This window comes from Cervus elaphus, chromosome 32 (genome assembly GCF_910594005.1).
Source record: "Cervus elaphus chromosome 32, mCerEla1.1, whole genome shotgun sequence".
Lineage (NCBI taxonomy): Eukaryota > Metazoa > Chordata > Mammalia > Artiodactyla > Cervidae > Cervus > Cervus elaphus.
This window is the reverse complement of record NC_057846.1, coordinates 34,099,784-34,123,085: the sequence shown is the minus strand read 5'-3', so window position 1 is coordinate 34,123,085 and position 23,302 is coordinate 34,099,784. Positions and strand designations below refer to the sequence as shown.

Sequence of the window (23,302 nt, the reverse complement as noted above, 5' to 3'; positions counted from 1 at the left end):
TTATGAGACCACAAGAGAGTTTTACTTAAAGGCTTCTTTAGAACTGCCCTAAAAAAAACTTTAGATAAGAAGTCACAAAAGGATCAAGTTGATCCATAAGTAACAACTTTCTGCAAAAACAAAGAGCAACACCTTTTAAAGAAAAAGAACAAAATTCAGATATTCAATATCATGTCAACCATTAAATTTTAAAAAATACTTTTTTGGGAGCTGTGGCACTTTTTTGGCTCTTGCAGTATGTGGGATCTAGTTCCATGACCAGGGATCAAACCTGGGCCTCCTGAATTGGGAGTCTGGAGTCTTAACACTGGACCACCAGAGAAGTCCCTCAGCCATTAAATTAAAAAATTACTAGGCATGACAAGAAGCAGGAGAAGGTGACACATAAGCAGAAGAAGACCAGGGGAAACAGACTCAGAAATTACATAGATGATTGAATTAGCAGACATGACTTTAAAATAGGCCAACAAGGGAAAACGGCTACATCATAGTGGTGAAATGATGGATGATTTTTTAAAATTTATATATATATATATATATATATATATATATGGAAAAGTTTCAAATGTTAGCATATTATGTAACTTGTTTAAGTAAAATAATATTGTTTTGCATACTTTAATACATTCTTTTCTCATTTAATGTTATGTTAAATTGTTCAAAGTTAATTTGTATAGCCCTAATTTATTTTCACTTATGCATAGTATTCCAATATAAGAACATGAATGTCTGTTTTTCTGATGATGGACATTTAATTCCAAGAAAAGAGAAGTGATAAAGACCCAGTTCAGGATACTGATTACCTCTGAGGAGAGGAAGGAAGATGGAAAAGGGATCGATATTTGGAGCTATACAGTGTGGTAAAACTTCATTTCTTAAGCCAAAGTGTGTGGATGTTCACTGTATTATTCTTGTTTCCCTTTTAAAACAATTGAAAAAAGAAAAAAAATTGAGATATAGTTGAGGTACAATATTATATGTTACAGGTGTAAAACATAGTGATTCACAATTTTTGAAGATTATACTCCAGTTATGGTTATTAATAAATATTGGCAATATTCCCTGTGTTGTACAATATATCCTTGTAGTTTATTTATTGAATACCTAACAGTGTACATGTATTTGTACCTCTTAATCCCTTACTCATATCTTGGCTCTTCTCACTTCTCTCTCCCCACTAGTAACTGGTAATTTGTTCTCTATATCTGTGAGTCCTTTTTGTTATATACACTAGTTTTATTTTTAGATTCCATATATAAATGATGTCACACAGTATTTGTCTTTTTTAAAAATGTATTTTAAATTGAAGGATTGCTTTACAATATTGTGTTTGTTTCTGCCATACATCAACATGAATCAACCATATGTCCTTCTTGAACCTCCCTCCCACATCCCACCCCTTATTTCACTTAGCATAATACCTTTCCAGTCCATCCATGTTGGTACAAATGGCAAAATTTCATCATTTTTTATGACTGAGTATTTCAGTCATATTTCAGACACAGTATTTCACTGTGTGTATGTGTTTATATATATAGTATATAGAACTAATTATATATATGAATATAGTTCTAATAGTTTTTTTGGTGGCATCTAGGATTTTCTAAATATAGTATAATCTGCAAACAGTGACAGATTTACTTCTTCCTTTCCAATTTGAATTGCTCTTATTTCTTTTTCCTGTCTGATTTTTAAATTACTGATTCAGTTTCCTTACTGGTAATTAGTCTGCTCATATTTTGTAAGTTTTACTGGTTCAGTTTTGGGATATTGCACATTTCTAGGAATTTGTCCATTCCTTCTAGGTTGCCCATTTTATTGGTGTATAATTGGTCATAGTAATCTCTTATGATCCTTTATATTTCTATGGTGTCAACTATAATATCTCCTTTTTCATTTCTGATTTTATCAATTTGGGCCTGCTCTTTTTTTTTTTTTTTCCTTGATGGACCTGGGTAGAAGTTTATGTGTTTTTTAATTTTTTTTTCAATCTTTTCAAAGAGGCAGCTCTTAGTTTCATTGATCTTTCCAAATGTTTTTTTAGGTTTCTATTTAATTTATTTCTGCTCTGATCTTTCTTATTTCTTTCCTTCTATTAACTTTGGGTTTTGTTTGTTCTTATTTTTCTAGTTCCTATAGGTATAAGGTAGGTTACTTATTTGAGATTTTTCTTGTTTCCTGAAGTAGGCTTGTATTGCTATACAATTCCCTCTTAGAGCTTCTTTTGCTGCACCCCATAGATTTGGCTCAGGGGTAAAGGATCCGCTTTCAATGCAGGAGATGTAGCAGGGGCTGCAGGTTCGATCCCTGGGTCGGGAAAGTCCCCTGGAGAAGGCATCCCATTCCAGTATTCTTGCCTGGAAAATTCCACAGGCACAGGAGGCTGGTGGACTCTAGTCCATGCAATTGCAAGGAGTCGGACATCACTTAGTGATTAAACAGCAACAGCAATAGATTCTGAATCATTGTGTTTGCATTTTCACATGTCTCTAGGTATTTTAAAAATTTCTTCTTTGATTTATTCATTGACCCATGGGTTGTTTAGCGGCATATTGTTTAGCCTTCCATGCATTTGTGCTATTTTGCAGTTTTTTATTAATTTATAAAAGTTACATAAAAGCGCAGTTGTGTCTGACTCTTTGCGACCCCCAGAATACTGGAGTGGGTAGCCGTTCCCTTCTCCAGGGGATCTTTACAACCCAAGGATGGAACCCAGGTCTCCCACATTGCAGGCGGATTCTTTACCAGCTGAGCTACCAAGGAAGACCATTAACGTATAGTTGATTTCTACTCTCATAGCATTGTGGTAGGAGAAGATGCTTGATATGATTTCAGTCTTCTTAAATTTATTTAGACTTGTTTTGTGGCTAGCATGTGATGTATCCTAGAGAATGTCCCATGTGTATTTGAAAAAAGAATGTATTCCACTGCTTTTGGAAGGAGTATTATATGCATCCATCTGATCTAATGTGTTGTGTAAGGCCAGTGTTCCCCTACTGCTTTTCTGTCTGGATATCCTTCCAGATATATCTGATATAATATCAAAAATATACAAAGAATTCCAACAACTCAACATCAAAAAAAAAACAAACATCCTGATTTGAAAATGGGAGAGGATCTGAATGGACATTCTCCAAAGAAGAGATACAGATGGCCAACAGATACACGAAAAGATGCTCAACATCACTAATCATCAGGGTGATGTAAATCAAAACCACAATGAGATATCACCTCACACCTGTGAGTGGCTATTATCAAAAAGACAACAAATAACAGGTGTCGGTGATGATGTGGAGAAAAGAAAACACTTGTGTACTGTTGATGGAAATATAAATTGGACAGTGACTATGGAAAACAGTGTGGAATTTCCTCTATAAATTAAAAATAGGATGACCCTGTGATCCAGCAATTCCACTTCTGGATATTTTCCCAAAGAAAACAAAAACATTAATTTGAAAAGGTATATGCACCCACAAGTTCATTTCGGTCTTATTCAAATAACCAAAATAATGAAGCAACGTAAGTGCCCATGGATAGATGAATGGATAAAGAATGAAATGGAATACTACCCAGTCATAAAAAAGAATGGAATATTGTCATTTGTGATAACATGGATGAAACTAGAAGGTACGGTGCTATGTGAAATAAGTCAGACAGAGAAAAACAAATAGTGTATAATTTTACTTATATGTGGAATCTAAAAAGCAAAACAAATGACACTCAAAACAAAACAGAAACCGTCATATACACAGAGAAGAAACAGGTGGCTGCTGGGGTGGGAGGTGATGGGTAGATGAATGAGCAGGTGAGGGAGATTAAGAGGCATAAACTTGCAAAACAAGTAAGTCATGGAGATGAAATATACATTGTAAAAAAAGAAGTGATTACAGAAATAATAAAACATGTTTAGATTCAGAATAGGTATATGTGTTATTTCTAAAGCTTTTTAATAATCTCCCCCACCCATATTCTTTGAAAATAATCAGTAAAACAATTAGAGATCAAAAGGGTGAAAAAGGTAATCAGTGCATATATGATTTCCGTCTAGATCTATCTTCTGAGGGAGTGGCCATTTTCCAACAAAGGAGCCGTGCTCTTTCCCTTGGGAAAATTCCTTCCTCTTATTGTAAAACTTGCTTTTTGTTAATCTCACATTCAATTATAGTTATTGTTCTCTGTCTCTTCAGTGTTTATTCATTTTCTCAATACAAAACAATGAAATTGTGTAACTGAGTAATCCTTATATTATCTTTTCTCATTATTTCTATCCTTCTTATAAATAACTAATTATTTTCACATATGCATCATAAGAAATTTATATTTCATTGAGCAACTGGGATGTGCAAGCTTCTTTGTGTTTCTTTCTTCTATTTCCTGTACAGACTTCTCAGATTGTTTACTGAAGTACCATTTCTACCTTCCTTTTAACAATATCTCTTGACCTATTAGCTTAAAAGAAGACAGAGTTGTAATATAAATGTCATTTATGAGTCATGAATACATTTCCTATAAATTACACTTTAGAAAAAAATGCATAGGGAGAGGCTACAATTTAAAAAAATTTTTTTTCATTTTGACAGTTTTTAATGAAAGCTGTAGACAAGATGACTTTATTCCTGCATCTTCTCAATTGTTTCTTCTTATGTTTGCCCTTTTCCTTTCCTACTTGGCAAGATTTCGCTTTATGTTCACGGATCTTTTTGCAGTCTTTGTCCAGTTTTAGTTTGGTGATAACCACCTTGCTGGGGTGAATGCCCACATGGACAGTTGTGCCATTAGCCTTCTTCCTATAAACCTGAACTACTCTCCTAATTTGCTGCCCTTTGTAGGACCCTCATACAACCTGAACGTCATCATCCTTTCGGATGGGCATGGATTGAACATTGTACTTCTGTCTTAGCTCTTTAGAAAGAGGAGAAGACATAATTTTCCTGTGAATGTGGGAAGGTGCATTGAAATGTCTTTTTCAGTTCTTGCTTCGGTCAGAAGTCACAAGGGATTGAACTTCATTTTGGCCAATAGTGTTTCAGCAATGGCCACGGAAGGGAAGAGCAATTTTTAAAATTTATTTATTTATTGGTTGCACTGGGTCTTTGTTGCTGTGTGAGGGCTTTCTCTAGTTGTGGTGAGCAGAGGCTACTCTCTAGTTGCAATGTTTGTGCTTCTCAGTGTGGTGGCTTCTCTTGTAGACCATGGGCTCTAGGCACAGGCTTCAGTAGTTGTGGTGCATGGGCTTAGTTGCCCTGAGGCATGTGGGATCTTCCCAGACCAGGGAGTGAACCAGTGTCTTCTGCATTGGCAGGCAGATTCTTAACCACTGACTACCAGGGAAGTATGAGGCCATAAGCTCTTTTAACAAAATAAAAAGTGATATTCAACATTTTCTCCTACAAAACAAAAAAAAAACCCACATAAAAAAGTTGGATCTTGTATTTCCACTGAGACCCGTATCTTTGATGATTTCTTTCCATTAATGGTTAAGAAAATATGGTTTAGAGTCAGGCCTCCAGGATCTGAATCCGAGCTCTGCCTTTCACCAACTGTATCATCTTATTCAAGTTAAGGCATTTACTCTCTTTGCACCTTGGTCTCTATTTACAAAATGGAGATGATAATATTATTTATTTCTTGGGTTCAAGAGAGGATAACAGAAAGCTCTTACCATCATGCCTAATAAAGGTATTTTTAAAATAATATATCTACTGATTGATTGATTTGGTTGTGCCAGGTCTTATTTGTGGCACGTGGGATCTTCAATCTCCATTGCAGCTTGTGGGATCTTTAGTTGTGGCATGAGGGATCTACTTCCCTGACCAGGGATCGAACCCAGGCCCTCTGCATTGGGAGTGTGGAATCTTAGGCATTGGATCACCAGAGAAGTCCCTAAGAAAGCTCTTCAGGACAGTGCTTGGTTCAATCCAAATTAATCACTGGCGAAATGGCAACCCACTCCAATATTCTTGCCTGGAGAATCCCACGGACAGAGGAGCCTGGTGTGCTACAGTCCATGGGGTCACAAAGATTCAGACACAACTGAGTGACTAACTTTCACTTGCACTTTATTATTTTGACAGATATTTCACAGTGTCTTTGTGGAATCACCTAAAATTATCTAGTGGTCCAAAGAAAAAATTAATGATGAAATTATTAAAACATGAAATAGATGCTTTCCTCTGCTATTCCTTACAAATTACGGTAGATTATAATGATGTCATAAGACTGCCACACTTGAATAACCTAGTTGATTTTCATTCTCAGAATCCTGAAACTACCTCTTATTAGCTCCATTTACTAAATTTTTTAACTGACATTTCTTTGCTTGAAGGAGAGAAAGTTTAGGTACAGTCTGAAGTCTTCAAGTGCTGGGGATATGGCTACTTATCCCTTCCCACCTAAGTCAGAAGTTCAAAAAGGAAAAATATTTACATGAACATATTTTTTAAAATATTTTTATTTATTTATCTATTTGCCTGCACTGGGTCATTAGCTTCGTGTAGTATCTTCAATCTTAGTTGCAGCATGTGGGATCTAGTTCCTGAACTAGGGATCGAACCCAGGTCCCCTGAATTGAGAGTATGGAGTGTCAGCCATTGGACCACCAGGGAAGTCCTGAACATAAAATATTTTAGGTTCAAATAATACATTATGAATCTTTGTTCAACATATTGCATAGAATTATGTACTTAGGGGATGGAAAGTTTTCTCCATTAAAACCAGCAGAGATGTAGACCTTGACCTCCTTTCATCATCTTTTTATATTTGCTTTATAGCATCATTGTCCTCCCATATTTCCTGGTTCATCTTTGAATCTTGTGCCCTCTCCCCAACCTGTCAATTTCACTTTCTTAGTTTGTCCAATCTGTTCCTTCCTGTCTGTTCTTATACTAACACATATTAGCTTTGCCTCCTAAACTGCCAGTTTCACCATTTCCAATCCATTTCATCTATTTCCAGGGAAAAACACCTCTGAGAAATCTCCAGAGTCTACTGCCTGTGAAATAATGTCTAAACACCTTAGCCTGGTTACTAGCAAGCCTTTCCAGGACTCCTCTACCCATCTCCCATCGTCCCCTTCAAGCTGCCTATGTGAACTGCCCCAACCAGCACTGCTCTGCTTACTACTTCCTCTTACTGCTAGCTCACTTCCTCCACTCTTAAGTTATTTTCTTTGTTTGACATGCCTGTCTTCTTTCTGTCAGCCTTCCTACTTCACACATGAAGAAAATGACTCTTAGAGGGATTAAGTGACTATGATAGCGCCTCTGGTGGGGGGTGGGGGTGGGGTTAAGGCAGATATGAACCAAGTTTCTCTGACTCAGACTCTTTACTCCCAAGTACTTGCGCACATTTCCTAAGAACAAAGCTATTCTCTTATTTAGCCACAGTACAATTCTCAAACTCAGGAAACTTAACATCGATGTAGTATTATTGTATATTATACAGGCCATATTCAAATTTCACCAATCATCCTTTATAGGAAAATTTCCCTGTCCAGAATCCCATCTAGGATCAAACTTTGCCCTTCATTCTCTTAGTTCTTTCATTCTCTTAGTTCTTCAGTCTTTAACCTGGACTAGTTCCTTAGCCTGCTTTGTTTTTAAGACACTGATAGCTTTTAAAGAGTACAGGCCAGTTACTTGTACAATTTCCCACCCTGTGGCTTTTTTCTGAATAGATTCAGGTGGCTTTCATGAATAGATTCAGGTTATGGATTTTTAGCAGTAATACTACATAAGTGAAGTTTATTCTTCTTACTGCATTGCATCGCCAGGCACACAATGAGAGCTGTCCCACTATATTTGCTTTTGACCACTGGAATAAGGTGGTGTGTGAACTACTGTAAAGCCACCAGTTTCCCCTGTGTGATCAGTAAGCAATCTTTGGGGACATATTCTGACTGTGTAAATAACTTTTTCCTCCTCAAACTTTCACCCAGTGGTTTAATGTTTAATGACACAGCAATCACTATGATAGTTGTAAAAACTCAACAGTTTCATCTACATTTACTACATGGCAGTCTAGTGAAAGGAGGAACTTTCCCATTTTTTCCTCTATTCCTTTTTAATCAGGAAAAGAAAACAAAAATGATCCAAACAAAAACTTAAAGAATTGGATACTAGTCTAACTAGAGTGCGGTTGATTCTCCTTCTCCTTGCACATGCGGGGCCTAAGCTTCTCTGAGACCGTAACTTTAGTCCTCTGCCTACAACGCTCTGGGCCTCGTGAGTGACGGGCGCTGGCCACACAAAGTGGTGTGGAGTTGAGAGCCTCCAGATACTCTAAATTGACACCTCAGTCTCTACAGCCTGGGAGGAAATGCTTTTGTGTGTCCAACTCTACGCTATCTTTATGCTGCAACTTCTGAACACAAAAACATTTGTTCCAAAGCCTCCCAAACCATGCTTAACGTATCATCTGGTGGTGGTGATGGGGGCTGGGTGGAGGGTTTAAAATGTAGATTGCTTGGGTCCTGCCCCAAAGCTTCCGATTTAGTAGATCTGGGTTAGGATCCAGGGATCAGGTGGTCTGCGGATTAAACCTTGAGAAACATCACTCTCAAAATGATTGTGGGCAAGTCTCCTTTCCTGGAGAAGTCCGGCGCCACTGGCAACTCCGAAGGGGCTCGCTCAGAAAAGGCTGGGGGAACAAAAAGGGGCATTCATCCTTCCTCCACCCATCCGACTTCAGAAACCTACATCTAGCTGATGCCACTCGGATGCGGGGACCCAGGTTCTGGGGAGAACACGTAGGCGGCGAGATCTGGAAAGACATCCCCCTATGGAGCACGGCGAGCTGGCTAGCGGGCACGAGGGGACGTAGAGGGGTCGACACCGCCCCTCGGCTCCGGTCAGCCCCAGTGCAGCCGAGCCCGAGGGCTCCACCCCCACCCCGCCCCGCTCCCTGCGGAGCACCGCGCTGCGGCTGAGTGCTTAGTCACCGTGAGGCTGCGCCTGCCCCGGGGCCCGCACGCCCCCGTCCTTCCCCGGGCCCGCCCCCGGCCGCACCCCCAAGGCGCGCACTTCCGCGCGCATGGCCCTGCTGGCCCGGACTCTAATCGCTAGCGCGGGACACGGCTGGCTGCGGGCGGCGCGCGCCTTCCCTAGCTCCGCGCCACCTCCGGCCGGGCCAGCCCGCGCCTTCTCCCGCGCCATGGCGTGCAAGCAGGAGCCGCAGCCGCCGTGCCCGCCGCCCATCGCCGGCGCCGAGATCTCGTACGACTACTTGGTGATCGGCGGCGGCTCGGGCGGGCTAGCCAGCGCGCGCCGGGCGGCCGAGCTGGGCGCCCGGGCGGCCGTGGTGGAGAGACACAAGCTGGGCGGCACATGCGTGAGTATTCTTGGTTCCTGGCGCTTCTCCTCGTGCCTGGGTCCCTGCCGCGCAGCGTCCCGAAGCCCAACTTTGTGTCCGCCGCTCCCTGCAGGAACAGCCTCGTTCTTCCCTAGTGCGATCCACCTCCACCCCGGCCCCAGGATGGACCCCCCGCCCCCTACGGCGCAGCGCTTTCCGCTTCGCCGCGCGGGTCGGAGTCAGGATCCCAGCGGGTGTAGAGGAAGGAAGTACGAAAGGACTTATCCGCAACCCCCAAAGCTAAGCCTGCAACCTTTCTGGCGCAGGTGTCATCCTAACGGTGGCCCGAGGTGATTAACTTTCCTACATCCTCACTCCTCTGAGTGGAGGGGTATTGTTGTATTCCATGCTGGAGCTCGACACCAGACTCTTGAAACATAAAACTGCGTGGAGAATAATTGCAGCTCGCCCGCGTCTCTCTGGGGAGGGGGGAGGAAAGATGGAGCGTGTGTAGTTCACTGGGGATCCTGGGGCTCTCCGTTCAGTTTCAAGGGTAGAATGATTTACAGCAGCTGTTCTCTCTCTTGGCTGCACATTCAAGTCACCTGAGGAGTTGAAAAAAATTCTGCTTAACCTGGGGGCAACCTCGGCTTTGGTGATTCTGAATTGCAGCCAAGGTTGAGAATCACCGACTGCAGTTTATGTGGAATGTAGGATTTACTATTAAATGATTTTACAGATCTTTCGTTGCGGGGAGGGGGGGGGGGCGGGCGGGATTTTAAAACTACCTCTTCGCCAAAGAGGGTTGTAAATCCAGTGATTCAGAAACTATTCATTTAAAAAACAAGTTTAGTTTCCAAGTTATTGAGGAGGGCTTTTCTATCGCAGGACTTGGGTAAGGTACTTACTTGCTGTTGGTATTAAAATATTGTAACCGAGGGACTTTACTGGAGGTCCAGTGGTAACACTCCGCGATTCCGTTGCAGGCGTCATGAACTAGATCCGTGGGTCGTGAAATTAAGATCTCGCGTGCCCCGCATGCGGCCAAAAAAAAAAAAAAAAAAAAGTTGTATCTAAGAGTCCCTTGGCTTGGGAATGGTTTCTTGAAGTTCCTTTGGAGAGAGATGCTTAAATGACACTACACTGGGAACTCCTTAAAGGCAGAAACGGGTTTGTGTGTTTTCAGCCTCTTATCACTTTAACAAAGCCCCTGCTCAGTAACCGTATGTGAATGAAACTCAGTTAACAGCTGTGAAAGGTTAAAGGAGACAGGATACTGTCTCCAGTGTTCAGTGCTCATTTTTGAGGTTCAAAACCGAAGTGAGAACGACGAAAGGAAAAATCCCGATTTAATTATCAACTTGCACCTTGACAACTTAGTCCAGACAGAGCCTCGGAGAAGTCTGACTGCAGAAAACAGATGGAGGGGTGCCGTAAGAGGCCCCCCGGACAGCTTGTGACATCACTTGATAGCTGCCCATCTTAGTCCCTCTCTGCTTTTCTGTTTTCCTTCTTCCTCGTGAATGTCCTAATTAGCCTGTGGCATCCTTTATCATTGCCTTGATTAATTGGTATTAATCAAGAAGGGGATGCCACCATTTTTAGATTCCTGTTAGAAATGTAAACAGATGAATTAAGAGATCAGCTACTTCCAGTTTAAAAAAAAAAAAAAAACATCAACTACTTCGGAGAGCTAGCAAAGGACAGCTTGGGAGTTAGCTTCCTTATAAAGAACCTGGCCTTACTTATTTGGGACTTGCCCGGTGTCTCAGACGGTAAAGCGTCTGCCTGCAATGCGGGAGACCCGGGTTCAATTTCTGGATTGGGAAGATCTGGACAAAAAAATGGCAACTCCCTCCAGTATTCTTTCCTGGAAAATCCCATGGAAGGAGGAACTTGGTAAGCTATATAGTACATGGGGTCACAAAGAGTCAAGACACAACTGAGTGACTTCACTTTCACTTTACTTATCTCATTCTGCTACCACAACTTAGTTTTCAATAAACACTGATCTCTTGGGGAAAATCCCCTATTTCATATTTTTATGATGTGCCATTTGGGCTTGTATCAAACTGGATTTGGTTTTGAAATGCCAGGAAGGGTGTAGTATGCCTTGACTATCAGAGAAGATAATAACTAATTGATAAAACATGAGTTTAGATTTGTCCCAGGATTCTCCTTATCTGGGTTATCTGCAGGTGCCATAGCAAACCCCTTATGTGCAGTGCTTTCCAAACAGGTGTAGGGAAAATTGAAGCACATTTCATTTGTTCCTGTCTTCCACTTCACTTAAGTGTGAAGTATTTGGACTCGAGATGGTTGAGAGAAAAGGGTAGATATCAAGATTTGTAGACAAAGGTATCTTCCCTCTAGAAGTTTACAATACAATAGGGGAGCAAAATCTATTGTAGAGAGTCAACCCCAGAGTATGGTGGCACCAGAGTAAGGTTCCCTTAGGGTAGTTGAGAACTGATCACTTCTGCTTGGGCACATTGAATAGTTTGGGGATAGAGATAATAATATCTTTGTGAACTTGAACTGGATGTATATCATTTTTTGATAGGGTAGGTCAGGGACAGAGGCACAGAGGCAGGGTGTGTTGTGTAATCAAATTTGATTGGAGCAGAGGTGTCTCCAATGAGAGAGAGAAGCTGAGGGGCAGATGGTAGTAAAAATATAGAGTTTCTGGAAGCCCAGTGAACTATGGAAGGATTTTGAGCAGGAAAAGGACACTGTAAAAGTGGTTTTATGGTCGAGGTGTTTATACTGTTGAGAGATGTCCCTTGGGAAATTGACATAGAGGTTTCTTTACTTTTGACTCTCCAACCAGTATTTTTCTTAAATATATAAATCTAGGGACTTCCCCGGTGGCACAGTGGATGAGAAGCCTTCTGCCAATGCAGGGGACATGGTTCGATTCCTGGTCCAGGAATCCCACATGCCGTGGAGCAAGCAACTTAGCCTGTGCACCAAAGCTTCTGAGCCACGTGCTGCAAGTACTGAAGCCCTGGCGCCTAGAGCCTGTGCTCTGTAACAAGAGAAGCCGCTACAGTGAGAAGTCTGCATGGGCAGCAACAAAGACCCAGAACAGCCAAAAGTAATAAATAAGTAAATAATTCTTTTTTTTTTTTTTTTTTTAATAAATAAGTAAATAATTCTTAAGAGCATAAACTTTAAAAAATACACAGATCTCAAGCTTGATGGATTTTTAAATTTTTTGCTGTGGATGAATTCACACAGAAGTTTTAATTGTTTCATTATTATTTGCTTATTTATTAGTATACCAGGTTTATAGGTACATTTTTAGATGCTGTGGTCCTAGCAACAAAGTGGATAAAAATCCCCATCTCATGGAGCTTACATTGTGATCATTATGTGTAATTTCTAAATTTTCCATGCGGATTTTAACAAAAAAATACACATTTTTGTTTTTAGCCTTCCTTCGTGAAAGCTTAGACTCAAGGATTGATGGAGTTGGAAATGATTTTGGAGCTCTACTAATTCAGTCTTACTATAGTTTTTTTTTTAAGTAGGAAGCACTAACATAAGCTTGCTGACTTAATTTTTTTTAATGACCATTTGAAAAAATTGTATTACTATCATTTTTATCAGGAATGTTTTTTTATTAAAAGTAGGAAGCTTATAATTTCAAGTAAAGGACAGTTCTTTATTTATTTGGCCATGCTCTGCGGCTTATGAGATCTTAGTTTCCCTCCCAGGGATGAATCTCATGCCCCCTGCAGTGGAAATATGGAGCCGTAACCATTAGACTGCCAGGGAAGCCCTTGACAGTCCTTTAAATTAAATACTTTTAGCGTTATGAAAATGGGGCATGGGCCTTATTGCTTTCATTTCATTAAAGATCAGACTCACATAGAACCTTACAGGAATTTAGAAGCATTGTTCTAGCCTAGGACCCTCATTTTTACCAAGGAACAAATTGAGTGTCAGCTGAAATGTGGTTGAAAACAAACCAAGCATAAAATAATCTATGGAATTAGCAGCCTAGCCATCAGAAGCCGTGGCTTTGGTGTCATTGTGTGGAGTAATTTATGACTTGATGAACATTTTTAATCATTTTTCTCAGCTACACAGAAGGAACCTTCTTCTGCCTCTTAGGAACCAGTCATCATTTTGTGGCTAAAACTCCACTCTCCCAATGTGGGGATCCTGGGTTCGATCCCAGGTCAGGGAACTAGATCCCACATTCCAAAACTAAAGAGCCTGCATGCCACAACGAAGATCCTGCAACTAAGAACTGGTGCAGCCAAATTCAAAACAAAACAAAACAAAACAAAAGTTTGTTTTGGAATCTAGCAGGTGGGTGTCCACTTCAGAGCTTCTGATTTAGCAGGTCTGGAGTGAAGCTCCAGCAGGTATATTTTTATGAAGAGCCTGATTCTGATTCTGGTGTACTTGAGCCAGACACAGTGCTGCAGGCTTCGTAGGAAGTCTTTGTGCAAAGACTTCAACTCCGTGGAAGCGAGAGAATGAATCTGGTGAACCCTGCACAGTTGTCGGGGTCAGATGATAATGAGTTTGGTCCACGAGTCATTTCCTGCTTTCATAATTTCATGCTTCCGGAGTAAATGCCTTCCATGGGTGTATATGTAGTGTGACTGCTTGCCATATATACAGTTTTCCTTTTCCTGGATGCTTTTTGTTCCTTCTGTGATACAATGGGGTCGGCCCCTTCCAAGGAGAAGGCATTTTCAGGATGAGTGACCTGTGTTGGTATACTGAGAGTTTATCACTTACAGCTGTAAAGAAGCTGAGGTTTGCGATGACTGTGTCCCATACTGTGTTCTGTAGGGAAGGAAAAACGTTTCCTTCTCCCTTTTATGTTCAGTAGCTGGGGCCTGCAAATTAAACTTGACAATGGGCAGATTAATGGGAGAAAAGGTTTATTTCACATGCACACATGAGTGTCACAGAAAAGAATTGGGCAAGAAGGAACTCGTAGACCTGGAAGCTTAATACAGATTAACAGAGGGTGACAAATTGTGGAAAAGTAACCAAGGATAAGGGGATTTGGACATCTGGAGGCAATAAATTGTGGGAAGGTAAATATGTGAGGGGAAACTAATAGAAGATAAGGATTACTTTAATAAGGTTTTGTGTGTGTGTGTGTGTGTGTGTGTGCGTGTGCAGATTCTTCTCATTGCTGCCGTTCCATCTCCTGTGATAAGGGTTTTTCTCCTGCTAGTATAGGATAGGGTGGGAAACACCTTCACTAATGTTAGCTGTGCTTTTCAGCAGAAAGCTGAAATGTTAGCTTTGCTTTTCAGCAGAAAGGTGGGGAGATCAGAGTTCCTCCTGTGTGTGCTGTTTCTAAATTGTCTTCACTTCAAAATAATGCCAGAGGAGTGGCATGGGCAATGGGGTGGCCCACTATTTTGGGGTGGCACGTTCTGTTGCCCTCAAGGTCAATGTGGAAATAAGCAGTGAAGGCCAGTACTGCTACTAAACGTCTAGTGGACGAACTAGGTAAAAAGGCTTGTGTAGCTCTAATAACATGATTCCACTCTTAAATTAGTCTTTATTTTTCTGGATCAGGTTAGACATTAAAAATGGGAAGCTGAAAGAAATCATCTGTTTTTCCCTAGGATTCAATTCGAAGTAAATAATCTTGTATTACCTACTGCAAGTCATTCATTTCTGAGGGCTGGAGAATACATGAGATAATTTTTGAGTTCATTTTTGTGGAGTCTGCAATAAGGTAAATAGAGATGTAACTCATTTTGTAGCACTTTGCAGATTCTGTGTTTGTCTTTCCTTTTTACAAACTGCAGGCTTGGGCCTGCCCTGTGTTGCCCACATCTCATTTTTGCAGCAGCATTTGCTCACTTCATGTCTCTGTGTCATTTTAACTCCCGTGGTATTTCAAACTTTTTCTTCATTATTGTATCTGTTATGGTGGTCTGCCATCAGTGATCTTTGATTTTAACTACACGACTTGGTGAAGACTCAGATGACGGTTAGCATTTTTTGGCAATAAAGTGTTTCTTAGTTTTGTGCCTTTTTTCTCAGTGCTGTTACACACTTAATTGACTACAGTGTAGTGTAAACATAACTGTTGTAAGAACTAGGAAACGAAAAAAATTCATGTGACTCTTGGGGTAACTCACTTTATTTCGGTGGTCTGGAGCCAAACCCAAAATATCTCCGAGGGCTGCCTGTATCATGCTTGTCTCATGATCAAGTGCAGACCAAGGGAAAATGCAGAGATTGCCCAAAGCCAAGGTGAACTAGAGCCTTCTGGGAGCTTGGTCGCTGTGGTTCAGGGCCCTTCTCTGTTCTCTGCCCACGCAGATGTGGGAAGAGTAAGCTTGAGGGGAAAGTTCTTTCTGACTTACTATTCCCTTGCCCCAGGGCCTGCAGGAGCATGTATTCCAGTGTTCTTGCTGTATATACTGATGCAATGATAAAGACTAACCCAGTTTTTGTGTATCAGCGTGGGGTTCTTAACCAGTGAGAGTTAGGGGGTAAGTGTTGATCCCTGGACAAAAAGTCTTTTTTTTTAATATATATATTACTTTCAGATAATTTGATATTTGTATATATTGTGAAATGATCACCACCATAAATGTAGTTAACATCTGTCACAATACATAGTTACAAGTTTTTCCTGTGAACTTTTTTTTTCTCAGTGTTTAAAATTTATTTTAATTAATTTATTTGACTGAGCTAGGTCCTAGTTGTGGTATGCAAACTTTTAGTTGTGGCTTGTGGGATCTTAGTTTCCCAACCAGGGATAGAACCTGGGCCCCTTGCATTGGGAGTGTGGATCCTTAGCCACTGGACTGCCAGGGAAGTCCCCTCTTGTAAACTTTTAAGATCTGCCCTCTTAGCAGCTTTCAAATAGTGTTATTAACTGTAGTCACCATGCTGTATGTAGTTGCATCCCCGTGACTTACTTATTTTATAATGGAAAATTTGTACCTAGCAAAAGTCTTCTTGATCATTAATGTCACAGTGAGCTGTGCTGTACACACCAGTTGGAGAGGCCAGCAGGAGGAGTGGAGGCTTTAAAAGAGGCCTGAGAAACAGCCATCTGGTGAATTGTTGTCTGTATTCGTCTAGGCTGTATACAGGGCTTCCCTGGTGGCTCAGATGGTGAAGAATCTGCGTGTGGTCGGGAAGACCCCCTGGAGAAGGAAATGGCAACCCACTCCAGTATTCTTGCCTGGAGAATCCCATGGACAGAGGAGCCTGGTGGTCTGCAGTTCATGAGGTCTCAGAGAGTCGGACATGACTAAGCAACTAACACTTCTTCCCTTCAGGCTGCAAACAGTTACGTAGTATAACAGGTAAATCATACACTAAGTTGGAGGTAGTAGCGTGTACTTTGACATTATAGTATCTATAGCCCCAGTAGGCTCAACATGCATACTTTTTAATGGTAAGAATACTTAACATGAAATCTACCCTCTTAAAAAATTTTAAGTGTACAGTACTGCATCACCGACTCGATGGACATGAGTTTCAGCAAGCTCCGGGAGTTGGTGATGGACAGGGAGGAGGCCTGGCGTGCTGCAGTCCATGGCGTTGCAAAGAGTCAGACACAACTGAGCGGCTGAACAGTATTGCTGACTGTAGGTACAGTGTTGTACGACAGGTCTTTAAAACTTCCTGCTTATCGAGATTTGGAGCCCGTTAATTGGTAAATCCACATTGCCCTCTCCCACCCTCAGCCCTGGCAGCCACCGTTCCACTGTTTGATTCTATGAATTTGAGTGTCTTAGATCCCTCGTGTAAGTGGAATCATGCAGTAGCTATCTTTCTGTGACTGTCTTATTTCACTACGATGTTCCAAGGTTGGCTTCCCTGGTGGCTCAGATTGTAAAGAACCTGCCTGCAATGTAGGAGACCCAGGTTTGATCCCTGGGTCAGGAAGAGCCCCTAGAGACGGAAATGGCAACCCACTCCAGTATTCATGCCTGGAGAATCCCGTGGACAGAGGAGCCTGCCAGGCTATATAGTCCACAGGGTTGCAAAGAGTCAGACACGACTGAGCAACTGACACTTTCCCAAGGTTGAACATGCATTTTTAAATGAACATTTACTAAGAGGAGAGCTCAGCTTAGGGAACCTTGCCATTAGTTCCTTCAGTATTGACAAAGATCCCTCAAAACCAGAAAATAATCCTGATTGTTTCATGAGTTGAGTATTTCATAAAATGAGGCACACCTATGTTCATAAGTGCCAAAGAAAGGAGTGATCAGAAAGGGTGGGGTTCGTTGAAGCAGGTAAATCCTATTATTGAAGTCTTTTGATTTACCTTGTTGATTGTTTAATCTTTTGCAACAGTCTTAGTAATGTTGCTTTGCCATCCACCTCAGAACCCACTAAATTTGCAGGGCCAGTAAAAGAAAGGCTGCCTCTTAATCCTTCAGAGTTCCTTCTTGCTTGTAAAAGGTATCTTGCACAAGTAGCAACAGAGAATTTTTCTGGCCGAGTGGAATTAAAGAATTTTGTGGAAATATGAGTGACCTTCCGCATTTCTAAGCAGATTTCACACAGTCACAGTTAATAACCATTTATTCACTGAGTGTTGCAACATGATATATTAAATAGGTTATGGGATCCTAGATCCTTTCTCTTTTGGGGGTGAGCAAGAGATGTGGGGCCAGATGTCACTCAGTGGGTGTCAGGTGGTAGAGGAACGTGACACCCTAGAGGAGCTTGTCTCACATAGCTGAATCTGGTTTCCCCTGATTGCCCCAGAGTAGCAGTTCATTTATGTTTGATCCCTGGGACTGGGAAATTGCACGTTAATCTAAGGTTCTGCTAAAATAAGAATTGAGCGCAATTTTAGTTTTAACATTTGAATACCTCTTACATAAGTTCATTTTCTTGCTTTAGATTCTGTTTTACATAGAATACTTTCACTCTTCTTTCAAGCTAGGTGCCTTCCCAGACTAACTTTCATCTGAAATTTGAAGGTAAAAGACATGGATATTGAATGTTTAATATGTGCCAGGGTGTGATAATTGGATTTATAATAAGAAATACGTATTTGATCTTTGTTCCCATTTCTGGCACAGAGCTCCTAAAACCTTTGGAATTTATTATAGGATGAGTGATAAAGGTGCCTTGACATTCAGCCTCACCTGGGTTTATGTTAATGAGGTGTCTGATGGAAAGAATATAAGCATAGGTGCTGGTTGGCAAAGGAACCAGCCTAACTCCCTGACCTTGGGAAGGCAAGGACAAGGGTTTGGAGGTCGGATAACACCAGTGGCCAATGATTTAGTCAACCCTGACTGTGTAACGGAAGCCTTCAGAGAAACCCAAAAGGCCAGGGTTCAGAGAGCTTCTGGGTTGGTGAACACTTGGAGAATCGAGGAGAGTGGCGTGTGTGCCCAGAGAGGGCATGAGGGGTCGACACCCCTTCCTACATAGCTTACCCTGCGCATCTCTTCCATTGGTCTGCTCCTGAGTTATGTTATAGCTTTTTATAGTAAACTGGTAATCTCTTGAGTAAAATGTTTCATCACACATTTCTCTAGGTCCTGTGAGCCACTCTAGCAAATTAATCAAACCCAAGAAAGGACGGTGGAAGGTGGGGTCATTGGAATCTTGGATCTATAGCAGGTCCGTCAGAAGCACAGCTGACAATCTGGACTTGTGTTGGGTGACTGACATGGGGGTTAGGACAGTCTTGTAGGACTGAGCCCTTCACCTCTGAGATCTGATCCTGTTTCTGATGGATGCTGTCAGAATGAAGCTAAACTGTGGAGAAATAAAACACACATCAGGAGTGGTCAGAATTGTGAAGAGATGTGGGTAAGTGGCGTCCAGGGGCTTATTAGCAATGGGTGTTAAAATGGTGACAGTCGCCAAAGACAGAGATCTGTATCTCTTCTGGTCATCAACACTGAGCCCCTAGAACAGTGTCTTGTACAATATGACTGAAAGATTGTGCTGAAAGAAGGTGTTGATAAACTGACAGTGTTTTGCTTAGTCAATGACAATTTGCCATTTGCTAAGTGCTCCTGCCTCAGTCCTGAATTAGGTTTTAGGCTGAGAAGAAGGAAAATGGATGGAAGACACCATAGGCAACTCGTGATGAGGAACAGAAAGGGAGAAACCAGAGGAAGGAAGCTTACTGTTACTTAAGCACCGGTGACATTCTAGACCCATGAGATTGCAAATTAGCCAAGTTAATGTGATGTTTTTACTTGTCTTGGCAGAATTGTAGGTTAGAAGGCCAGACCTTGGTTAAATGGTGACGCTTGTGAATTTTGCCACAGGTATCATCGGACTCTCAGGCTTCCCAGGTGGCTCAGTGGTAAGGAATCTGCCGGCCAATGCAAGAGACACGGGTTCGATCCCTGGGTTGGGATGATCCCCTGGAGGAGGAAATGGCAACCCACTCCAGTATTCTTGCCTGGAGAATCCCATGGGCAGAGGAGCCTGGTAGGCTGTAGTCTGTGGGGTCGCAGAGTCGGGCACAACTGAGCGACTAAGACACACACTTTTCCATGTGGCTTTTCTACACCAGAAGAGCCGGCAGACTGCAGAAATAATTCAGAGAGGTCAGTGGCATCATCAGAACTATCATGAATTAGAAAATAGGTGCTTTACATACATCATCTCTGATCATCTCAAAACCTCTACAATGTAAGTATTATCAGTCCTGTTCTGTGGAATAGGAAACAGCTCAGAAGGGTTTAGAAACTTACCCCGCCAACAGCCAGCAAGTAGAGGATTCAGGCTCCTGTCTGTCTGACTCTACGTCTGTGCTCAACCTCAGCTACAGAGTGGGAAGGAGGGCTGACCAGGGCTACATAGAGCTCTCCACCCCGGCTTCCTCAGCTTTGTAGGTAATGAATCGTTTTCTCTTCTTCCACGTCAAAGAGGCATCTGATAGTTGTGTTGCACTGAAGTGTTTGAGGTTTCGGAAACCAGTGGAAACCCCTGGAGGCCTGTCACTAGGAGCTGCCAAAATAGGAGGAGGAGTACTTCAAGGTCATAGGTTTCCATTCAGCCCTAGCCCCAGGTCCCAAAGTGTGCTAGACAGATTCTCTGCCTCCTAAAGCTCGTAATTTTCTACCAGCTTCCTCCTCTGACTTCGGGCCCAAGAGTGTGCGATTTTAGGGAATGTGGGTGATTCTGCTGCTGCCTCTGGAGTTGGCTTCTTGGACAGTCGAAGTACCTCCTTCTGGTCAGGACCATGGCTCCATGAGAGCAGAGTCTGTGTCCATTTAGTGTTCTGTTTTGCATCATATCTGGCATTAGTGAGTGAGCCCTTAATCAGTCCTTATGAATGGTTAAACTTCTAAAAAAAGGAACTACTCGAAAGTCATACACTTGGCCCCAGGCCTGTGTTGTTTAGGCATCCAGAGAGCCCGCCTAGTTCTCTATGGTCGTGACAGCAGAGCTTATGAGCACCTGATATAAATTATTCCAACCTAACAAATGTTTCCTGTAAAAGAAAAATAATTGTGTAGCAGAAAACACTGAAAACAGGTAAGAGCGATCCAAGAGTCAACCATCTAAATTCCACTACCCAGATAAAGTCATTTTGGTTTATTTCTTTGTCTAAATTACACAAGTAAGGAATGACATTATAGAAAATATATGGAGTAAAATATGAACATTTTCTCCCTCCCCAGAGATGACTACTGTTAATATCATGGAGTATGTGCTCAAACTGTTTAATTGGATGTGCACATTTGCAAATATATATCAATGTAAATTGGAATATACAGAACAAATTGTTCTGCAGCTTTCTTTTTGTCACTTAAGATTCTAAGAAATCCTTCTGTAACAGTAAATAGAAGGCCTTTAAAGGACTGCAGAGTATTCCACAGGCTCCATGTACGGTGATTTCCCTCTAATATTGCTTCCCTGCTGATGGATAGTTACCCTGTTTCCTGTTAACCCCTGTGACAGTGAATGCACGTCCTTCTCTATGTATCTTTGGATGCTGGAACATAATACGTGACCGTTTAAGTGTAATAGAGTCCTAAATTCAGCATTGCTAAGCTCCAATGGTGTGTGCCAAACAGTGTGTGCAGTTTTAATGGCTTACTCTTTTTTTAAAAAAAAAGCAAGTTTGTAATTGAATAAGATTGATGTGTAATGTCATGTAAATTTAAGGTGTATAGCCTGTCACTGTGATGTATTTATCAATTGTAATATGATTGCCTAATGTAGGGATGTTTATCATGTTACATAATTACAGTACAATATTGCCACCTAAGTACTAATTAGTCTTACTCTTAGCCACAGTTTTTTTCAAGCTATAAATTTTAGGGTGTGATCAAAAGGAAATAAACAAATGTACACAAAAATGTGTGTAAACACATACATCATAATTTACAAGGACTGTTGGGAGGAATTTCTCTCTAAGGAGTTTGAATAATTATATTTTTTTATGATGAATAGTAAACTTTTAAACAACTGACTGGTTTTTACTAAAATCTTACAGCTATTTGTGTTCTCCTTTGTATTGGCTGCTAGAAGGCCGAGTCAAGTTTGTGGTCTGTTTCTAACATAGAGACATATAGGTCTATATATATACATGTATATAAGCATATATATAGTGTATTATCTCCATGTATATAAGCATAGAGAGAAATAGTTAATGGATGAACTTTACTGCTTGATTCATCATCATACTTTGATCTTGAAAAAAATGTAATTTTCTGCTGTATATTTTCTCAGAGGAGACATTCTGGGTGTTTTACCCGGCATAAGCCACAGTAAATTTCTCAGAAATCCTCCAGGACAGCTGCTCAGATGGTTCACTTGCCTTTATTCAGCTGGTGGGTCCTCTGACCACTGCACTGCGCTTTCTCTTCTGCTTGGTCCCTCTTGGCTTGTGCAAGCTCTGACCTTGGCCGTCTCACCTCCTTTGGCCATCTATATCATCCCTGAAGTGCCTTCCTCCCCCCTGCCCTGCCTTACAAATGGAATTGTTACCCCCTGTAACCCACTGCTTTTCTTGAGAAAATGCTGATAAGTAAAATTCTCTGCCTTCTCACACAAGGAAAGTATTGTTCATATCTTTTTCAACTCTATAATAAGAAAAAGGGAGTAAACCTCCTGGGTGGATGCTTGGGTTTCATCTTTTGCAGGTTTCTTTGATGGTTTTGAATTGAATATTCCTAAAATATGTCCCTCTTATTTTTTTTCTAGGTGAATGTTGGATGTGTACCCAAAAAGGTAGAACTTTTATTTCTTCTTCCTTTCATTCCCCTTGGACATATTTGGTGAATCGTGATCAGAGTAAGGTTATTTTCAGATGTACCAGTTAAAATCCTTGCTGCAAAAAAAGAGCTGAGAAACCTACTAACGTGGCTTAAACCACAGGGTAGTTTTTATTTGTGTTTTTAAATATCATTTGGGCTTCCCTGGTGGCTTGGTTGTGAAGAACCCATCTGCAATGAAGGAGATTAGGGTTTGATCCTTGGGTCAGGAAGATCCCCTGGAGAAGAGCATGGCAACCCACTCCAGTATTCATGCCTGGAGAATCCACATGTACAGAGGAGCCTGGTGGCCTACAGTCGAGGGGGTCGCAAAGAGTTGGACACAACTGAGTGACTGAGCATGCACAAATAACACTTATTAAGAAGCCTGGAGGGGGAGAAAAGATGCCTAGGGATAGAATATCTGAAAGACCCCTGGCTTCTCTCCATCTTTCTGCTCTGGTATCCTCGGTGTATGATCAGTAGTATCATGCCCCACCCCCTCAAGGCCACAGGATGGCTGGTGGAGCTCCAGGCGGGATGTCCTCACCCAGCACTTTCCCCGCAGATGGCTTTAGATTCTCCTGTCCAGAGCAGGCTACCCCTGCAGAGGAGACAGGGCAAGTGAATGGCATTTTCAGCCTGGAAAAAGGGAGGGAGGGGCTGCTGGAGAGATAACCACAGAAATATTAGCTCCTGGATACTAACTACATCATACATACACAGGAAATTCATCCTGGCCATTCACCTTGTGGTTAAGTTCTCATAGGGACAAAGTTCCTTTGGGGACACAGTGGGGAGATAACCAGGAATAG

At 41.6% G+C, this 23,302-nt stretch overlaps 1 protein-coding gene and 1 pseudogene across 1 annotated transcript in view; one reads left to right on the top strand and one right to left on the bottom strand.

Moving 5' to 3' along the window:
- Positions 1-4,610: 4,610 nt before the first annotated feature.
- Positions 4,611-5,010, bottom strand: LOC122687790 (annotated as a pseudogene).
- Positions 5,011-8,944: 3,934 nt separating this feature from the next.
- The window catches only part of GSR (glutathione-disulfide reductase), a 42,212-nt gene continuing 27,854 nt past the window's right edge, over positions 8,945-23,302 (top strand). Inside the window, exons 1-2 of the mRNA XM_043893429.1 lie at positions 8,945-9,327; positions 22,438-22,464. Of these exons, the coding sequence (XP_043749364.1) occupies positions 9,031-9,327; positions 22,438-22,464 (324 nt within the window). The 5' untranslated portion in view covers positions 8,945-9,030. The remainder of the gene's footprint in view (positions 9,328-22,437; positions 22,465-23,302) is intronic.